This window comes from Periplaneta americana, chromosome 10 (genome assembly GCF_040183065.1).
Source record: "Periplaneta americana isolate PAMFEO1 chromosome 10, P.americana_PAMFEO1_priV1, whole genome shotgun sequence".
Lineage (NCBI taxonomy): Eukaryota > Metazoa > Arthropoda > Insecta > Blattodea > Blattidae > Periplaneta > Periplaneta americana.
Window position 1 is genome coordinate 150,587,245 of NC_091126.1, and position 21,677 is coordinate 150,608,921.

At 38.5% G+C, this 21,677-nt stretch overlaps 1 protein-coding gene across 1 annotated transcript; it reads left to right on the plus strand.

The window, feature by feature from the left end:
* The first annotated feature begins 19,697 nt into the window (after positions 1–19,697).
* Positions 19,698–21,093, plus strand: LOC138707749 (uncharacterized). Its single transcript, XM_069837613.1, has 2 exons — positions 19,698–19,841; positions 20,067–21,093. Exon 2 carries the CDS (start codon positions 20,068–20,070, stop codon positions 21,091–21,093), a length of 1,026 nt encoding a protein of 341 aa, XP_069693714.1. The 5' UTR covers positions 19,698–19,841; position 20,067.
* Positions 21,094–21,677: the final 584 nt, after the last annotated feature.

The window sequence follows — 21,677 nt, forward strand, 5'->3', positions numbered from 1 at the left end:
TTATGAGCACTAGCCATTGGAAGTGAAATGCAAAATGCATTGCAGTTAGCTAAAGAAAGTTTGTACATGAACAAAGTAAAATCAAATAATAAAATGCTTACAAGATTTTCTGTGATGCATCCAAGCTGATTTAGATCTGTTAAAGATAGAAAACAGGCCAAATTTACAACCAATAAGGAAAAATGCATGCAAAATGATACAGAACATGGGATTTAATGTTATTATCCAATTGCTTTTTCGTTTAGTAGGTTATTTTACGAAAAATTATTGAGGATCTGAATAAGATGAAGGTGATGACGACGGTGAAATCAACCCAGGGTCCACCACCGATAATTACCCAGCACTTGCTCATATTGGGTTAAGGGAAAACCCCGGAAAAAACCTCAACCAGGTATCTTGTACCAACCGGGATTCGAACTTGGGCCACCTGGTTTTGCAGCCAGATGCACTAACCGTTTTCACAGGTGTGGACTTCCAATTGCTAGTTGAGAGGAAAACATGAAGAGGTTAATAAATTAATTTAAACTCCCATTTATTTTCTCTTACAGATAGAAGGAAAATGCAGTAGTAGAGGTGATTATTTTATTGTCAATCTTATGGTGCTAGTATGCAATAGGGAGATTGTAGCCAGCAAGGAAAATCGAATCTAAAATAGGCTTATATTTATATGAAGTAGGAACCATTCAGCTCAATCCTACAAATTGGAACGTGGTAATATGCAATAAATAAATCTTGATAGGAATATCTGGAAAATAACCAAACACCATTATAAAAGTGTAAACGACTACTGTTACATTTACTAAGCGAACATGGTAGCTTCCACAGTTACTAACAAATGTGTGCTGTCTTAGCAGGAGAAGAGGGCTCTAGGAATTTTCTTCTTGTATTATATAAATATATATACCTGGCAACCATCCACAAATTTTAACTTCGATCCTACTGAGATATTCTAGCACTCCATCCAACCATCTCCACCTGGGTCCTCTACACTTCTTCCCTCTTCCTTGCATTCCAATATCCTTCTTGGTATTTCCATTTCACTCATTCTTTTCACATGTCCTACCTACTTCAATATTGACAATTTAACAGTTCTTATATCAGATGATTTATAATTTCATATAACTCATGATCATGTATTATACGCCACTCTCCTTGTTATTGAAATGAAGCAAAAATTTCCCTTTGAAACAGAATTAGACTTGGTAGGTTGGCCGATGACAAAGTTCATATTTCAGAGTTGTACATGAGAATGGGCCTAATATAAATCATAAATTTCCTCAAGAAGGAATAAAAGTCTTCTTGACTACCAGTGCAGCTCTGCCTGTGAATCTAGACATCTGGTCAGGTGTTGATTCGATTTCCACTTGTGATGATTAAATCGTTGGGTTTTTTCCGAGATTTTCCCCAAAACGCTCTCAATGTTTCATACAAATCAATTTTTATGTCGAAAAAGAAGCAAAAACGAGCAAAAGTGTAGTTACTTTTTTGTTTTAAATATCTCTATCAATGACTCCTCAAAGTTAATGACATCACTTATGGTTCACTCTGTATATATTCTTTGCAAATATTAGAACTTACATTTCCTACAAACAATATATTAATATCATTCCTGCAACACGAATTACAAGTTTCCTGAGGATCTGCACTCAAGAAGGGAATAACAATCATTTGTGCACCGGTGTAACTCAGTCACCTTCAAATCCGAATTTTTGCTCAGGCATGGATTCAATTCCTAATTACACTAATGTCATGCTTGGGCTTTCTCCGAGGTTTTACCCAAAAGTAAAGTGAATATCAAGTAATCTCTTGCTAATTCTTGGCTTCGTCTTGCCAAATACTATCTCGCTATCAACAATCCCATCGATACTAAATTGTTTATAAAGCGCTCTTCAATAATAGATAAATCTTCTTTCTCAGCACCTAAATTACCTTTGACAGGAGCATGTACTTCGATTGTGCTGTAAATGAGAAATGTTATAAGTATGAGATTTTTTCACTTACAGGCTTAAAATCCAATGCAGAATATCTAACTATATTATGTAATAGGAAACCAGTACTAACTTGACGTTTTTTTTTATCATTGCTGATATAGAATTTTACGCAGTCCTGTCTATTGTTCCATTCCAAAGCCACCTTAGCTCCTGAACCACTCTAATATCTGCTTTATATTTTTTTAGTTGATCAAGTAATATTTTCGAGATTTCTGCTTAATATAATTTCAATGCATTCCATGTGCATAACCGTAAATGATCAGTCCTTTTCTGTTTTTCAGGTCGACTGCAGTCTGACTCACATTTCACGCTTCATAAGAAGAAATATTTTGTTACATGTTTGGTTTGTCAACCCCACCACAAGAAGATGGAAGGAAGCAATATATATATATCGGCTGATAAATTAAAAATTTGTTGAATCTGCTGTAGAAACATGTTAAATAAGCCTCTAGGGGTGCCACAGTTACTCAGATTATTTCAACGTGGTTAATTTGCACTTGTGTTTAAAACTTATCTTTTTCTGATTTTTATTTCAAATTTAATTGGAATATATATGCATATTAATGTTAAATTGTTGTTTATAACTGAAGTGATTATGAGGTCTTTAGTATTTGATTGTGTCATAAATTGTATTCTTTTTTCAATTAAAATATTAAATTTCATACTTTAAATGTTCTTTAACATTAAAAGGCTCTAGAGGAGCCACAGTTGCTCCGATTATTTTGAAGTTGTTAATTTGCACTTGTGTTTAAAACTATTTTGTTTTCTGATTTTTATTTCAAACTTGAATTGGAATATATATGCATGTTAATGTTAAATTATTGTTGTTTATATCCGAAGTGATTATGAGTTCTTTAGTATTTGATTGTGTCATAAATTGTATTCTTTTTTCAATTAAAATATTAATTTTCATACTTGAAATGTTCTTTAACATTAAAAGGCTCTAGAGGAGCCACAGTTGCTCTGATTATTTTAAGGTGGTTAATTTGCACTTGTGTTTATTTCAAACTTGAATTGGAATATGTATGCAAATTAATGTTAAATTGTTTTTTTTTATCACCGAAGTGATGAGTTCTTTAGTATTTGAGTGTGTCATAAATTGTAATCTTTTTTCAATAAAAATATTTATTTTCTGATATGAAATGTTCTTTAACATAAAAGGCTTCCCACAATGACATCAAATTCTGACATACATGGTCACATCAACCCACAAAATATGTTAAAAGAGCTAATTTGTATAGAGTGATCCGAAAGTTTGTCATTGTGAAGCAAACCATTAAACACAGAAGTATCTAATTTATTTTTCAAGTTCAAAAATATACTCCATTTGTTGGTCTACCATGATTTCAGGACTCTGTGTGGCATCCATTATTTCTGTGTCAATCAAAAACAATTTTCCGAAACTCTCCTCCGAAGGCATGGTTATTTTTTGGTCAATAAATGCCCATTCTTCCTTGAAATTTTCAGTGATTAATATTAAATAGATACTGAAGAGTGGATGCCAGGATAATTCCTAATGTGCTCAGTCAATTTAAGAGAGCAGAGTATTACCGCATAGTATTGAAAGAATTAGAGTTTTGTCCTTTCAAAGTACAGAAATTTGATCCGAACAAATATAACATTGTAAAATTTATTTGCAGAACCAAAAGTTACCTTTGTTCAGATTAAATTTCTGCACATACAAAGGATACAACTAAAATTCTTTCAATCATTATTTATTATCATAAAAGAGCGCTTCCTTAAATTAACTGGCATATTTGGAATTCTTTCAATGGCTTTCCCAAAACATGCTATGAAATATTTCACACAAAAATTTTTTATCTTGAAAAGAAAGCAAAAGGCGAGGAAAAGTGTATTAAACTTACAATTGGGATTAAAAGAACATAAAATAACTTAAGTGAAGTATGTGTCAACGTATGAAATAATTAAAAATAATAATTGTAATGCAGAAGTACTAATAAACGAAGGAATAATGAACGTAATTATATAAATTCAATGAAGTGAATAATCATTTCACCCACCCACAATAATTATTTTATTTTTTAATATCCATCAGAGGCTGCTACAGTTAATTTGAAATTTGCACATTAATCAAAACAAAGATAATTGCTTTAAAATTTGGGGGGGGGGCACCCCTATGCCCCCTGCTGGCTAGGGTCTGTGGACTTGCAGAGGAAATTAAGCCACACAAATATCTAGTAACAACTCATATAGCATAAAGATCACATATAAAGTGACGGAATTCTCTTGATAAATCCACTCACTGTCACAGGAATCGTGTTTTTTTAAATAAAAGTATGTTGTGAAAAATCCACCAACATACCTGATTATTTCAAAATCATTTTTTCAACAATTTCCACAACAAACACATCAAAACATTAAAAACTTTCTTCTTTCTTTCATTTTTCGTTTTTATATTTTTCTATTGAGTGTGCTTGAGTTCCATAACCCCCTCCCATGGGTGTGCCACTGACATGGAGGAACTGCAGCGATGGTTTAATTATTTTAGAGAATTACCAAAGTCAAGAGTTAACAGGTAGAATGGATTGTTGTACTGAACTGAATGACACAATAACACGTTTGCTCAACATCATACTGAGTGGTTCTAAGTTAATTCCCAGGCTAGACATAGGTCATTGCTAGAGAAATAGATTTGAAATAAATTTTAACTGTTTATGAATTCTTAAACACCTATTTTTCCGTTAGAATTTTAAATTTTTAAATGAAATTACAGAAGATTCTATAAATTTCTACCTTATTAAACTCAGAATTAAAGCATGTAACAAATTATAATAATACAGTGCATACTAGAATATTCCACATCAGTTTCAAAGCTCGGATCGCTGTTGATGTTCAACTCATTAAAGAAGAAGAGAAGAGTGGTAGATGAACTTGACGCTACAAAGGTAAGTGAATATTGTTCAATTTCGTATAATTTAATATGGATGAACTCAACGTTTATTAACACTAGGAGGACCAGAGGTACTGTCTACCTTCAAGAACTGGACCCGTCATTTTGACGGCTGCAAGTTTAATAAGTTTTTCTTTCCAAATAATTAACACTTGAATAGGAATGTTCATTCATATAATTTTTTTAATGCTTTTAAAGGATATGTATGACTTTTCTCTGGGATGTCATTTTTTTAAATTTCAATAACTATTGAGTTCATCTTAAAAAATCTAAGTACAAAAATGAAAGGAATAATTTCCACATTTAAACACTATGCGTTACACTATAAAGAAGAAGAAACTATTAACAAGAAACACAAAAATAAGCATCCTTTCATGATTGTTTATTCAAAGACACCGGCTGCATCATAACACCTTACACAGGTACACTCAGGACTTGCTGAGCATGGTTCACATACGTACTTGAAGCACTTTGCACACTGATTTTTACTTCCATTCTTCCCTCTGCATCCTCCAATCCGACATGTCTTGCGGACGTTGCTCTGCTGAGGAATTCTTTCAGGAAGAGGGGCTGGTGGTCTAGTGATTACATATCTGGCTGCTAGTTCTTCTCCCAACTTGAATATGAACTGGCGCCGAGTAACACTGTCACCTGTTGCCTCCTTGTACAGAATCCACGCGTTGATTGCAGCCAGGTCCAGAACATTGAAAAACACACGCATATGCCATTCTACACCATCCTTATTTCACAGTGTAAAGTCGAGCCATTTGATCTATGATGTCAACACCACACTTAGTTTCATTATAGAATATCACTGTTTCAGGTAGCTTTTTTTGATGCTGCTCGTTGATGGTAACTGTGTTGTGTATTGTGCTCAACAGGAGCACATTCTTATTCTTTTTACACTGATAGGAGGTTAGGGTCATGTCACCTGACTTGTAAATAGTGGTACTTTGCAAGGGCACTGTAGGTGATTTTGCTGATGGAGGAACTTCCCGTCTAGACTTTTTCAGTGTACCGACAATGCTAGTACTCCTGCGTTTCAAATTTTCTCCAAGAGATTTTGCCGTGAAGAAATTGTTGCATGTAATATTTCTTCCCTTAGAAAGGTAGTGCTCTGCCAGACGCATTACAACATGCTCTGCTAACGGTACACCTGCAGGACGCTCATCTCTACCAAGGTAAGGAAAACCGTTCACCAAGTATTTAGAGCTTGTATTAACACCTGGCCAAAACTTTATTCCAAACTTGTCTGGTTTGCTATTCATGTACTGTATGAATGGGCAGCGAACCTAGCAAGGAAACAACTGTTCATCCACAGTGATGTTTTCACTTCGTTTGTAACATAACAAGCAATTGGCAATGAAGGTATTCCATATAGGAGTAGCAGCTGCAAAGCGATCTGTTTGTAATCTTTGAGATCGTGTGGCTTTCTCGTCAAATCGCAGAAATCTCAAAATTTCACTAAATTGATTTCTACTCATGGTGTTCCGAAAAAATGCTGGTCCCCAAACTTGCGACCATAATAATTTCAGGGGAAAGTTTTTTGCGCCATATACTCCTCTCACATACATAAGAGAAATAGCAGCTTCTAATGCTTCAATACTAATGGTCCAGCTGTCATCTTGTAATTCCTGATATGCTCTTTTTTCAGTACATCTTTTTATATTCAGAAGCATGCTGTCATCAATTAGAAGTTTCCTTGCGCTCGAATGCTTACCATTTATGATGGACCTCTTCGCATGCCCTGTAGGTCCGGAGACTTGTGTCACGATATTCTGCTGTGCTCTTCTTCCAGGTGCAGCTTGTGGAGGAATAATAGTCAATTGTGTCCCATCAGCAGCAGTCTCAACACTTCCTAGGACAGGATTATTTGTTACCTGAGAACAATTTCGTACTCTTCCTCTGCCACGGCTACCTTTAGTAGTTGGAATATTAGGAGCAAGTGGTAATGAAGCAGCTGAAAACATAATTCATAAATTATATACTTTTATATTAGAAACAATTCAATCCAGGAAAGAGTGTTACAAAGATTTTTTCATATTGCTGTTGTAGTAATTAGAATTGAAGTAACATACTATCGGTATTTATAAAAAATATGCTGATAAAAATAATGACAATAATAATAATAATAATAATAATAATAATAATAATAATAATAATAAAGTACCTAATAATAAATTATGTAGCCTATCTCTTCTAGATGAAGTATCAGCTGGCTGTTCTGATTGCTCATTGCTCACATTATGCAATGAATCTCCATCTGAAGAGTCACTAGTTTCATCTCTGCTAGAAACGTAATCTGCGTCCTTATCAGCGTGGTCTGTACCTTGATTTTCACATAATTCGTGGATTTCGTCAATTTCACATAGATCACGGGGATCTTCACCTTCTGATTCGTTAACAGACATATTCAACAAATAGTCAATTTCTTCTTCTGACAAATAACGTTTGTCTCCAGAGGCTGCCATTGTGAAAATGAATTTTCGCCGAAGAAAACATCGTGCATGGTCAGAACAACATACACTTAGAGAGCAATATTTTATTTTTAGATACCGACAAAGGAATTGCCGAAGAGTCATAAACCACTCGCAGAGATCGAAATGAAATCTAAACATTGCTGCAACAATAGAAATTTGAACCGCATTTGGTGTGTAGGCACGGCCAGTCTGAATCTTGAAACCCGTCAGAATGACGGGCGACTGTGCTACTAGCAGTAATTGCTTGTAACATCCTTTAGAAAAGTAATAAAAGTGTAATATTTTTAGAAATCGTACATCATAAAGATAAATTAAAAATCGTAAATTGTGGGAGTCATAGGATGAAAAGCTTTCGAATAATAATTATTTAAATACTTGGTACCCGGCAGAATGACGGGTCCGGTCCTCCTAGTGTTAAGCATAAAGGCACTACATTCAATGATTCACAGATCGTTGCTTGCCCAGCCCTCAAGTATTCTGGCATGGTACTCACAATAGTGGTGACCAGGAATATGAATGTAGATTATCCTCAATAGCTAAGAGCCACGGCAGACATTTATTAAGGTTCGTGCACAATAAGTACGGCAAAAAAGATGAAAAAACTAAATGGAAAAACAGTATGTAAATAGTTAAATAAAGCAATAGTCAAATACAACCAAACTACAATTACAGTCTTACAAAAGACTAAAATTTGTTAGAGCTGGGAATTGAACCAGCGACAATATAGCAAACTGATTAGAGTCCATCCCTTTAAATATGCGACAATGCTGCAATGATTTCAACCCAGACTACTGCATGGTGGCCCACTGCACAGCAATACCAGCCCATGCATGTTAGCAGCCCAGTACATCCAAGACCAACACTGACTGTTGCGGCTGCTTCCTAGTCCATCGCACTGGGCTCAAAGCCCACCGTAGGCCATCACACTGGTCTGTATTGCACTGACTTCAGCAGGACAGTTGGTTGCATTTTACTGTTTTTCTGCTTGCATGCATTGGTTGTTCTTTCAGTTTGCTTGTGATCAGTGGACCAGAGATCAACTAAATGTATCTATCTACCTCTGTGTGGCACTTCCTGTAGCCTTGACTGATTCACGTTTATTTGAATATCTATTGGAAACATGTGTGGAGGCTGAGTGGTCAGACCTTCAGCCTGTCATGCAGGCGATATGGGTTCGAGTCCTGGTCAAGCTTCGGATTTTTTATTGAAAAATTGTCTGGGTCTGTGTCAGAGTCAGGCCTGGGGAAATTACACTTGTGATGGAGAAAGTTGCAGTAGCGGTTTTCCTCAGAGTTCTCCCATTTCCCCATATTATGCATCTACATTTCATCAACATTTCTCCATTCCATCATCAATCCATAACATTTCCCAGCTGGCAATGCATGGAGAGGGCTTGGCTAGGGACAAGTGTGGTTGTCTTTTCGAAATCTGGGTGCGGAGTGAGCCTTAGTGTAGTCGGCAATGTGGGTTTTGGAATGCGCTTAACCCTTTGAAGCGCAGTGGTTACAGTACGTAACCCCTTTTTGAATTTGAGTTTTCTGCTTACTTACAAGTGGTTTTTATTTCGAAACTACTGCGCTACGTTCACTGATCCCTAGAAACTGTAGAAGAATTTTATTTTCCCTGTATTTGTGTTGCTCAGTCTGTTCATAGTTGGGGTGTGGAAGACTCGCTTCGTGTCATGTTTTTATTTCAGTTGTATGCTAAAATATCACAGGTAGGTAAATTTCTATGTAGTATTATTTGTCTTTCGATCTTTTAGAACATATTGCAGTAACAAGATTGTAATTTCTTCGACACATGTGGTGTCAATATAGAAATAATGTGGTGGTTTCAAAACGTAACCACCATGCAAACAGGGTAGTTATGCTTACATATCCAACAAAATGTTCCATTTTTGCATCAGTTTAGTCATCATAGCTACAAGGACGAGATGGGTGGTGACAATCACAAAGTGTTTTTCACAACTTTTTCACAAGTTTGAATCTGATGATCTCTAAGGCAGCAAAATATGTTTGCATGTGGTACAGTTAGACATGGGCGTATTGGTTTACCACACAACAACATAAGAGACTACGACATGAAACGTGGTGAGAATGATAGCCGTACGTCATATGCTGGATTGTCTTGGCTCAATTGGAAGAATAGAAGGTCCATTCTGTTCCTTTCTAATTACCATGATCCACCTATCATTGCCACTGTTTCAAGAAAAGAGAAGACTGGAACAACCACTGAAATTGCTTGCCCACAACTCGTGAAGGACTACAACATATGGGTTATATTGACAAAGCTGATATGTTGAAGTCCTTCTATGAGAATGATAGAAAATGCAGAAAATAGTGGCACCACATTTTTTGGCATTTTGTTGATGTCACTGTGACTAATGCCTTCTTGGTATATTCGTTGAGAGGTGAAGGTAGAGAACAGACTCTGAAGAATTTCTGGTCGGCTGTTGTTGATGGTTTGGTCGCAGCTAATATTCCAAAACCTAGAGGGAGAAAGACAGTACTAAAATCTGTACACCACTTCAAGCCTACGGTTCCATATGAAGATAGATTCGACAAGGTGACACCTATACCTGTGCGTGGATCTTCAAGACACTGTACTTATTGTAGCACTAAAGTTCAACCACACAGGAGTAAATGGGTCTGCAACACATGTAAAGTGGCACTTTGCCATAATGAGACCAGAAACTGTTTCCTTTTGTATCATACACAATAAGTCTGAAGGCATTGTGTTCTGCAGTATTGCATAGCGGTTTTACTATGAAACCACCCATTGTTTGTGTCAAAAATGGAAGTTATTAAATTTTTTAAATTTGAGGTACATCCCTTAGACAACAGTTTAATTTCATTGCAAACACAAGTTTTTATTCCCCTCCCAAATTTGTGCGTCAAAGGGTTAAGTTGTGGGTTAGTACAACAAATCTTGAAAGGTCGCAGTGCTGGGTTATAGTGGCCCTTCTCGAAAGTCTATTCCATTCAATTCCATTCCATATCAATATCCACTGGAAATGTGGCAAGGGGAGTTGAATCAAATTTGGATACTATTTGCACACTCAAATAATGATCTGATAAATAACTTTTATTTTAAAGAATTGCAAATATCAAAATTTGAAATTTTGTGCCTTGTTTTGGGACAATGTTGTCAAATGGGGGATGGCATGTTTGGCACTCACTTTTCCACACGTAACTCCAATATTTCTAATATCTTACAGTGTGCAATAATGCAAATCTAGCAGGACAAAATTAATAACTTATCTTCATTGTTACGAATTGTTATGAAACTTTGTACAGACCTTATAGGTAGCACATATTTTTTTGTCTACAAACTTTGACTACGTTTGTGTAAGAGGAATTATGCGTTTATAGGGTTCCGTTTTAGTTAAGAATAATAACTCCTCTCCTATGTAACAGATTTTATAAAACACTGTATGCAAGTTATAAGTTGAATAATTTTTTTTTTACAAACTATTTTCGGATCCATAAGAGGAAGTACTTTTTACATGGGGTGCATTTACAGAAAATTAACTTCTCTCCTACATAACAGATTTTTATGTAAATTTGTGCAGAAATTACAGGTAGCATATATATTTTTGTGTACAAATTCTGATTACATCTGTATGCTACCTATAGGTCTAATTATTTTGCAAAGTTTCATAAAAATATATTATATAGGAGAGAAGTTATTAATTCTGTCTAAATGCACCACAACAAAGGTGCAGTTCATCTTATAGAAACATAATCAGACTTTGTAGACAAAAATATATTTCACCTATAACTTCTGTATCAAGTTTCATAAAAATCTGTCAGATAGGAGAGAAGTTATTAATTTTGTTTACTTAGACATCTATAAAGGGGTAGTTTCTCTTATGGAACCGTAAATATAGTTTGTGCACAAAAAATATATGCCACCTGTAAATTCCGTACGATGTTTCATAAAAATCTGTTATATAGGAAAGTAGTTATTAATTCCGTCTAAATGAACCCGGTATAAAGGTAGTTTTTCTTGTGCAAACATTATCAGAGTTTGTACACAAAACATATGTGCCATGCGTAATGCATGCACAAAGTTTCATAACAATTCGTTAGAATGCAAAGAAGTTATTAATTTTGTCCAGCTAGTAATGTGTGTTCTGATTCACTGTGCATTTTTTAAGGTTAGATAAAAATGAGTCAAATGTACTTTTAACCTGGTGCTCGATGTTATGTGAATAAATAGGATTGTTTTTCTAAAGTAACGCATAATGTGTTTTATAATTAGGTGGAAGGTTTTTAAGAGGAATACTCAGACACGTCGAATCTTATTTCTTAAAATGATTTATTCTGTAAATGTGAATCTTTTCTGTAGTCAGTGTAGCATGAGCTATGATGTCATTGAATACATTTTTAAATTAGAATATATGATTTTGCTTTTTTTTTTTTTTTTTTTCTTTTTTTTTCCACATTTTCTGAACGAGGGTGTGTTTGGGACTTTAAGGTTGACAAGTCTGTCCACAAACTACAGTCCACATGTGTTGGGAAGGTAAATCGAGCTAACAAGGCCCAAATATTGGTTGTCGGGATCTGGATAAGTATCAGTGACAGAAAACAAAGATAACAGCACAGTCTAATATAAACAGTCGCGAAGCTAGGGAAGATTTTTTGCATTTCTCGCGATAGTTGCTAGCCGCTTGGAGCGCTGTGAGTACTAGGAAAAATAGACTGTGCCACTGGCATCGTGATCTAATACAGGCCGTAAGGCAGACCATTTGACTCCCTTAATCCGATCACGAAGGGAGTCTTTTCAACCATATAAATTAGTTGCAATGCATAAAGAGTAACATATATTTCTTTCAAATGTAGTGTAGTTGCATTAATAAAATTTAAAACAATGATAATGGACATTTCAGACATAATTCACTTGAGGGTTAAGGTGTAACATTATTTTTGGTGTGAAAATTACGTTGTTCACATGTGTAATACCTGCCTTTATTTCGATTAAATATTTCGAAATTCTTGTACATTCATTTATGCACGATTCCATAATTTTCAGTTGCACTGCACAGATGTTTGGATATGCTGAAGTTATACGTTATGTTTACTGTAGCATTTGCCCTTTTCTGTCTAATTTTAGTGGTCTCCAATGCCTTGCCATTACATATGTATATTATGTCGTATGAAAATTATAGGTTATGTTTACTATATTTATATTCCTACATTCGCAAGTATAGATTATAATTAAACATACTGTCATGTATGATACGCCTCGCATTCAATTTGTCTGTATCTTAATACTGCAAATGAGACTGAATTACTGTGTTTATCTACAACCTAACAAACAAAGTAACACAATCGTATGTACACTGATTTCATAGAAGTGGTATAGTAAATTTTCTGTCTACAATTAAGGAAGGTAAATGTGCTAAATTAAAATCACAATGTAAATTCTTTTTATTAAACTTCAAAATAGCTTCTATTCTTAACTTAAAATGTAAATATGAACAGATTATGTCAACATGTAAAACTCTCTTCACATTAGAATAACACAGTTTTATAGTTATTTCTGCAACATATTATGCAGCAAGTTGTACACGAAACTTATGAACACATTACACTAAGTAAAACTTAGCAATGATATGTAATAAAGTTATAATGTAATATTGCATTGAGCTCCATACACTGAAATAGAAAACTCGAACATACATTACGGCGGTCCTGATCGGAAAGGCATTGACTGTGAAAAGTTGTGTAAACTGTGAAATGCTTGTTATCGGTTGTAATAAATGTAAATGGCTAAATACAATAATTTGATTAATAATATGTGACAAGGAGACGTTTGTTGCACTATAAATTCTAAGAAAAAGAGGTCAGAGTTAGTTAGTTAGTTAGTTAGTTAGTGGGGTTTAAAATGGGCGCGTCAGAATCTATGGCTATCTGCGCTCTTATCTAAAATTGTTTACAGAACAGAGACATAATACAATAATCAGAATGCTTAAAAGAAATAAAAAACTTTGTCACGATTAAAACGAGGGACATAAATGCAGTTTCAACAGGTTGATGCATAAAACATTATAAAAATCTCAGACCGTAGCTAGTATTTAAAGAGACAATAAAATAAAAGTACAAATGCTAAAATCAATAAATTATCTATCGTATTTCTAAAATACTTGGATGTAAAAGGTCCAAATGTCAAGTTTGTTAAAAAACTTATATACTAAATAACAAATGTAACCTCCGGATGTAAAGGGTCCGGAGGACAGGAAAATGGGTCAATAAAAAAACTAAATCACCCTGATAAGTCCAGTACTCGATAAAAATCTCAGGACTGCATTTGTACTTACTTACTTACTTACAAATTGCTTTTAAGGAACCCGAAGGTTCATTGCCACCCTCACTTAAGCCCGCCATTGGTCCCTATCCTGTGCAAGATTAATCCAGTCTCTATCATCACACCCCACCTCCCTTAAATCCATTTTAATATTATCCTCCCCTCTACGTCTCGGCCTCCCTAAAGGTCTTTTTCCCTCCGGTCTCCCAACTAACACTCTATATGCATTTCTGGATTCGCCCATACGTGCTATATGCCCTGCCCATTTCAAACGTCTGGATTTCAAGTTCCTAATTATCTTAGGTGAAGAATATTTTGTACGATTAAAATAATTTCCAAGAACGTCACGAAGAGTCGGCCGAATTCCATATTGCCGATGGACACAGTCATATTTTCTACAATGCAATACTAAAATGTTCCACCGTAAGTGGAACATGGCATAGATCACACTCCGGCTGAAGCTCGCCATGTAGCAGATGGCCATGTGTCAGATGACAGTGGCCAATCCTCAACCGGGTGAGTAAAATTTCTTCGTGTTGTGACGCTCTTGTGGACGAATCCCAAACTCGAACAGTATTCTTTATTCTTCGTAATTTGTTTTCCTCTTGTGCAGACCATACTCCTTCCCATTGCCACCATATTCTATATTTCAAATAATTTTGTAAGTTTTGCTACCTCTCTCACCAATATACCAGAGTGCCATTCGTAGCACCATCTTTGGCTGCAGCATCTGCGGCCTCATTCCCAGGAATTCCGACATGGCCAGGAATCCACACTACTCTGATCTCGGAGTCAGAGCTTAGGAGTGTGTGGAACAGCTGTTGAGTTCTTAACACAAGGGGATCATCTGAATAGAGAGACTGCAAAGACTGAATGGCACTTAAAGAGTCGGAGCACATTAGATATCTGCCCTGAGGTTGTCGAATTAAAAACAATAAAACTCTGTAAAAAGCATGTAATTCTGCAGTAAAAACACTGGTATATTCGCTCAGTTTATATTTAAATATCTGTCCATTTGCAACGAAGGAGCAACCAACACTATCATTTACTCGGGATCCGTCAGTAAAAACTAAAGAATAATTTGCTAAACATGATAAAATTTCACTAAACGAAGTCTATAAACAAAAGCTGGTGTAAAAGTCTTAAAACTTTGGCTCAGGCTTACATCAAACATGGGGCGTCGCATAATCCACGGTGGAGTGGTGGTGTATTCTAGTGTGCAAACGGATGGTAGATGGACGTCGAGCTCAGAGAGCAGTTCACGCAATCGCACGCCTGCTGGACGAGGTCTCCGTGGATTTTCACTGTATCGGCCATAAAGAGAAGAATGATGGAAAGAGTCGAAAGAATTGTGCTCAGGCTGCGAGCGGAGCTTAACCGCATATGAGCACAACAGCACATTATGTCGCTGATACAGTGATGTTTCCCCTGCTTCGCAATACAGGCTCTCTATCCGACTCGTTCGGAAGGCACCTGTAGTGAGTCATATCCCATGATGATGGATAGTGTCTAAGAGACGTAGCTTAGATTTATTTGCTGAGCCATAGATAAAACAGCCATAATCCAGCTTTGAATGGATAAGGGCACGATAAAGACGTAAAAGCACTATGCGGTCTGCACCCCAGTGAACCCCTGACAAAAGGCGTAAAATGTTTAAAAATTTTTCACAACGCCTTCTCAAATCACGTTTATGCGCCTCCCACGTTAATTTATAATCAAAGATATGGCCCAAAAACCTCGCTGTGTCTGTATATTGCAACTCCACTCCATTAAGACGTAGTTCAGGATGTGGATGGAGTCCACGATGGTTGTAGAAGTGGACACACTGCGTCTTTTGAGTGGAGAATTTAAAGCCATTGCGAAAAGAACACTCCGATAGCACGTTGATGACCAGTTGCAACTGTCGACCGATAGATGGAAGGTATCGGCAACTGTAATATAGACTGAAGTCATCAATGTACAAGAGAGAAGATACTCAGTTACCCACACAGTGGGCAATGCCATTGATCGCAATGCAGAAAAGAAGAACGCTTAATACAGACCCCTGCATAACACCGTTTTCTTGGAGATGTTCTTTAGAAAGTGTGGTGCCTACTTGAACTCGGAAATACCGGTCTGCCATGAACTTCGCAATAAACGTTGGCAGAATGCCACGAAATACCCAATCATGCAGGGTTTGCAGAATTCCATAACGCCACGTGGTATCGTAAGCCTTTTCTAGATCAAAGAAGACCACCACTAGATGTTCCTTCTTGAGGAAATCATCTCTAATGGCGGTCTCCAGCAGAACAAGATGGTCTGCGACGGATCTGTGCGTACGAAAACCACATTAGATATTAGATAATCGGTTTCCCGATTCGAGTACCCACATCAGGTGTGTGCTTATCATCTTTTCCATAACCATCCATACACAGCTGGTAAGACAGACTGACCTGTAATTGCCAGGTAAAGAAGGGTCCTTTCCCGGTTTCTGGACTGGAATTACAATGACGGAACGCCATGCAGATGGAAATACACCCTCAGTCCAGATTCTATTGTATATAGACGGAAGGAAGGATTTTCCAGCTTGTGGAAGATGACGAAGCATGCGGTTATGGATGTTATCAGGGCCAGGGGAGGTGTCAGGGGATGTCTAGTGCCGCCTCCAACGGTGCATTGTAGTCTTCAGCGTTGTCAGATTGAAAATTTAGGTTTCGTTTTTCTGCAGCTTCTTTGATTTTCAGAAATTCCGGGTCATAATTATTTGAGCTGCTTATTTGTAAAAATGTGGTAGCAAATATTTCAGCAATTACTATTGGACTGGTGGTCGTTACTCCATTGTTAAGAAGGCCCGGAATTACAGAACTACGTTTCTCCATTATTCGACGGACTTTGTCCCATATGGTGTTAGCTGGGACATTGTGTTTCAATGAACTGACGTAGTTTGTCCAGGACGTCTTCTTAGCATCGCACACAATGCGACGAGCTTTGTCTCGAAGACGTTTAAACTGGACAAAATATTCTTGGGTCGGATGGCGCTCAAATTGGCGTAAAGCACATTTGCGGTCAAGGATTGCATCTCTGCAGGCATCCGTCCACCAGGGGACAGAGAAGCGCTTTGGCCTGCAGGATGACCGGGGGATAGATAATTCCGCTGACTTTATAACCACATTTGAGAAATGGTCTACTACGGAGTCCACACTTTCATGTCCGTTATCATCGAATGATATGGACTCCGAAAATCCGACCCAGTCTGCCTTTTTAATAACCCAGTTTGGAGATCGAGATTCTGCAGGGCGTAAAGCAGACATACGCATACGAATGGGATAGTGGTCACTACTATGTAGGTTGTGAATCACAGACCATTCGAAATGCGTGGACAAAACATGGAGATATCTATCATGGAGTATGTACCGTAAGCTAAGGAGAGATGTGTTGCTTCCCCTGAATTCAGGGTAACAAGATTTAGATGGGTACATACCACTGCTATTTTATTTCCTCTGTCATCATCGGAATTTGAGCCCTATGATTGGTGGGATGCATTGAAATCCCCCACTACCAGATATGGAGCAGGTACCTGCGAGAGAATGTCTTCAATTTCATGCACTGTGAAAGGTGTGTCTGGGGGCATATATACAGAGACTATTGAGAACTGGATGGAAGGTAGAGTGACTCGAGCGGCTATGCATTGGTGAGGGCTGTTGATGTTGATAACAGAGGGAAAGATACTTTGGCGGAATAGGAGGGCACAACCTCCATTGGCACGAATACCGGCAAGTTGATCGTACCGGTGAATGTAGTATTCCGAGATACTCAGGGAGTTTTTGGGCCGAAGGTGTGTCTCCTGGAGACATAAAATAGCAGGGTTTTCATGATAGATCAATTGCTGTAGTTCTGTATATCTGCTGCGTACACCGTTCATATTCGACTGTACAATATCAGTCATCAAGAGGAGCTATATCATGTTGGTGGCTTAGCAGGGGATCTTCTCTTCTTTTCCTTTCTTTGGGAAGATGCTTTTGCCTGCGACTGCTTTCTCTTCGACTCTGGCGACTCAGTTGCAGTTCGTCGCACTCCTGATCGTGATCTTGATCGAGGACGTGATCGAGAACGTGATCTCGACCTACCATCCGAACTAGAAGTGCGACGTTCAGGTGTTCTACTAGGCCTACAAACCTTCTCTGCTGTCATAGCAATGATTTTCTTAGGGATCTAAGGCCTGATGTCAAGTCCACAAGTGTCGTCTGACTCAGCAGTCTGAGTAGCAGCGTCTACATATGTCTGGGTTTCGATCTCAATTCGCTTCCCAGGTATGTTTGTAAGAGGTGGCGTTTGTGTGGTGGCATCGATTTCCTCTGTTGCTCTCTGCAGTACAGACGCATAGGACTTTTCAGTTTCCTTCTTTTATTTATCCAAAATACGCTTACGTGCCTCAAAGAAGCTAATATTTTCCCGGACTCGAAGCTCTTGAATCGTCTTTTCCAGCATATACTTTGGGCAGTTTATAGAAATAGAAGCATGGTCCCCAGAACAATCCACACAGTGCTCGGCGCCGGTACATGGGGAATCCCCATGGTCAGCACCGCCGCACTTTGCACAGATGATAATGTTTGTGCAACGTTTTTGCGTATGTCCGAACCGTTGGCACCTAAAGCACTGCATTGGGTTCGGCACATACGCACGCATAGGGACAAGCTCGTAGCCGACAAAGATATGTTCTGGCAAGAGAGACGTCTCAAAGGTCAGAAAGACTGTGCTTAGGAGTTCAGTCCGTCCGGCTTCCGTAGTAAACGGTAAGCCCTGGACACGGACTGTTCCGCCAGCTCTAGTTGGATCTCTTCATCTGACAGACCATTTCGAGAATCTGTATGCACAACTCCTCGCGTGGTGTTGAGCAAGGAGTGACGTTCGACTCTGATGGGGTATGACCCCAACAACTTTGCTTTCAACAGCGTCTCACTCTGTTTTGCAGATGCAGTCTCAACGAGGAGACTATCGTTACGGAGCCGAGCTGCATTTCTGACCTTCCCAACGAGTGCATTGAGCGCACGTCTCACGTAGAATGAATTAATGATTTTCATGGTTTTTCCGTTCCATCCAAGGTGATAATGATGAACTTCGGAGGCGGCACTTTAACTCTCTCAGGGTCCAAATCCATTGCATTGTTCGGCATATGACCACCAGTCGCATTGTCTTTTCCTATCTTCTGTTTTTTGTGCTGCTTCTCTAATGGAGGGGAAGAGGAGCGCGAGGACATTTTGAACTGGCCCCCCTACGGAACCGTCGGCGTCAGCCTGCCACCGGGGGGGGGCGGAAGAAAAATACACCTAAAATTCTTCTCGGTCTGTGCCGGCCGTGGGCCCCCCCCCCCTACAGCCCGATCCCAAGCAACCTACTTCACGCAATTTACCCTTCAAACTGGTCATTACACACATAATGGCATGTCTTGCACCAGAGGCGTGTCGCAGTTTTATGCCCCTAGCAGGGGAATAACCGCCTGTGGCTCCCCACTCTATACTGAACACAACCGCCGGACCACTCGGCTAACTCCGACGAACCTCCCAAAGCCAGAGCAATCCCAGACCGCATGCAACTTCAGGGTACTTGCGGTTGATTACACTGCGACACCCATAAGTCAGCAGTAATACGTTGGAGCGATATATTCGCCCCAGTAAGCAGAGTCGCTCACCAGGAAGTCTAAATCGCCCTGGGCCCCCACTGGGGCTCTACGTGAGTATACCTGACCTCTGGTCCAGGCTCGGCACCTAAACTTGCATATAGGGGCAGTATGAAGGGTCCACTATTGCTTCGTTGCTGGGCGCCCTGTCGGGCAGCACAAGTTGGAAGTCGCGCTCGAAACCGTGGGGCAGGACCACGGAGATAGGAAAGATCCCCGCTGGTGAGACGGGAGTTGTAAGCCTAAGATACTTAACCTAATAATGTAAGGGAGACTGGGGAGGTTTGACCATAGGGGAGGTTTGACCCATCTCTATAATTTGAAATCCCGCCAATTTTATCTCTGCTATTTGTCATGGTTCTCTTTGCTTTTAATGTCAGAGGTAATATTTATGCTCATCAAGGCAGTGAAACCAAGAACAGCTGAGATTCTACTTCCTGTTTGATTTGTTGCTTGCTGATGTTGGTTTGATGCTCTTGTTTATAAGAATCCAAGTAAGTAATTGCAATCTTAATGGTAATAGTGATAGTTACATTTGATTCTACATCCTTTTAGGTTCAATTTCATATATTTATTGTGTAGTTTTCTTTATTATTAAGTATATAAATATTTTAGTATATACAAAAAGTCCCATGAGGGAGGTTTGACCCAAAATTGCAGGGAGGTGTGACCCATGTTATGGTGTGTGATTTCATAACATTTTTTTTATTTCTTAATAGGATGCCTTTCAAGTGGAAACCTACTGAAAATCCAAGGAAGAAAGTAGATCCAGGAGTAATGAAAGCTGCTGTAAAGCGTGTCCTCGATGATAATGTGAGCATTCGAGCAGCTGCAGTTGAATATGAAGTTGATAGGAAGACTTTAGGGAGGTATGTTACTAAAGTAAAGGAAGGAAATGAAACAGCTTTCAAGGCAGACCACAACAGCTCTCAGATTTTTAGTTCAGAAGAGGAAAATGATTTAGAAAAGTACCTTCTAACAGCAGCTAGGTTGAATTATGGTCTTACTCCTAAAGAGTTGCGAAGATTTGCTTATGAATATGCAGTCGCTAGAGGTAAACCAATCGGTGATAATTGGAAGAGAAACAATCAAGCCAGTTATGATTGGGAGAGAGGATTCATGCATCGTCACCCAAGACTGTCACTGCGGAATCCCCAGGGAAAAAGTCTAGGGAGAGGGACAGCCTTTAACCCAACAAGTGTAGGCGAGTTCTTCCAGAATCTTCGTTCTGTGTATCACACCAATAAATTTGGCCCAGAATCAATTTACAATCTGGATGAAACTGGGGTAACAAATGTACAGAAACCTGGCAAGGTAATTGCACCAAAAGGGGAAAAACAGGTCTCAAAAATGACATCCGCTGAGAGGGGGACACTTGTTACACTTTGCTGTGCAGTAAGTGCAACAGGAAATGCTGTTCCACCATTCTTTGTCTATCCAAGACAGAGATTAAATGATAAAATGATTGATGGTGCTCCTGTGGGTTCTTGTGCTGGTGTTAGTCCAAGTGGGTGGATGACTGGAGAGACCTTTGTTCATTACTGGGAACACTTTATCAAACACACAAAGTGCTCTAAAGAACGTCCTGTGCTTGTCATCTTAGACAACCATGAATCTCACGTAACACCACAGACACTTCAGATCGCTAAGGACAATGGTATCACACTAATAACATTGCCACCCCACACAAGCCATAAAACTCAACCACTTGATAGAACTGTATTTGGGCCCTTCAAAACTGTTTAAATCAAGCTATTGATGACTTCATGACCACTCATCCAGGAGAGACTGCAACTATCTACCAGATCCCAAAATTTGTTGGAAATGCATTTCCTGTTTCTTTCACTCCTGCCAATATAATCAGTGGCTTTAAATGCACTGGGATCTGGCCATTTGATTCCACTATTTTCAATTCTACTGATTTTATGAGCTCATATGTAACTTATCGACCAAGTCCTGCCAGTGAAGATGCAGCAGCCATAAGCAAAGAACCCCATCCAACACTGATTACCCAGCCAAGTTGTAGTGGAATTTCACCAGAACAAGTAAGACCTTTCCCGAAAGCTGGTCCAAAGAAAAGTAAAAATGGCCGCAAAAGGGTTGTTAGTCGTGTGTTGACAGACACACCTGTCAAAGCAGCTATTGAGAAAGAGTACGAAGAACGCGTCAATAGGAAGAGAAATCAGGCTACCCTTCCTTCCAAAACTATTAGGAAAATATTTCCTAATGACTGTGAGGACTCTGTATCAATTGAAAAGGAGAGGAAAAAGAGAAGAGAATCTCACTTTACTCCTACGGCTGATGAGGACGAGGCTTCTGAAAATATAACT

Bases quoted from the DNA above. Each gene is read 5' to 3' on its own strand.
- LOC138707749 (XM_069837613.1), top strand. From the start codon at position 20,068: ATGCCTTTCAAGTGGAAACCTACTGAAAATCCAAGGAAGAAAGTAGAT.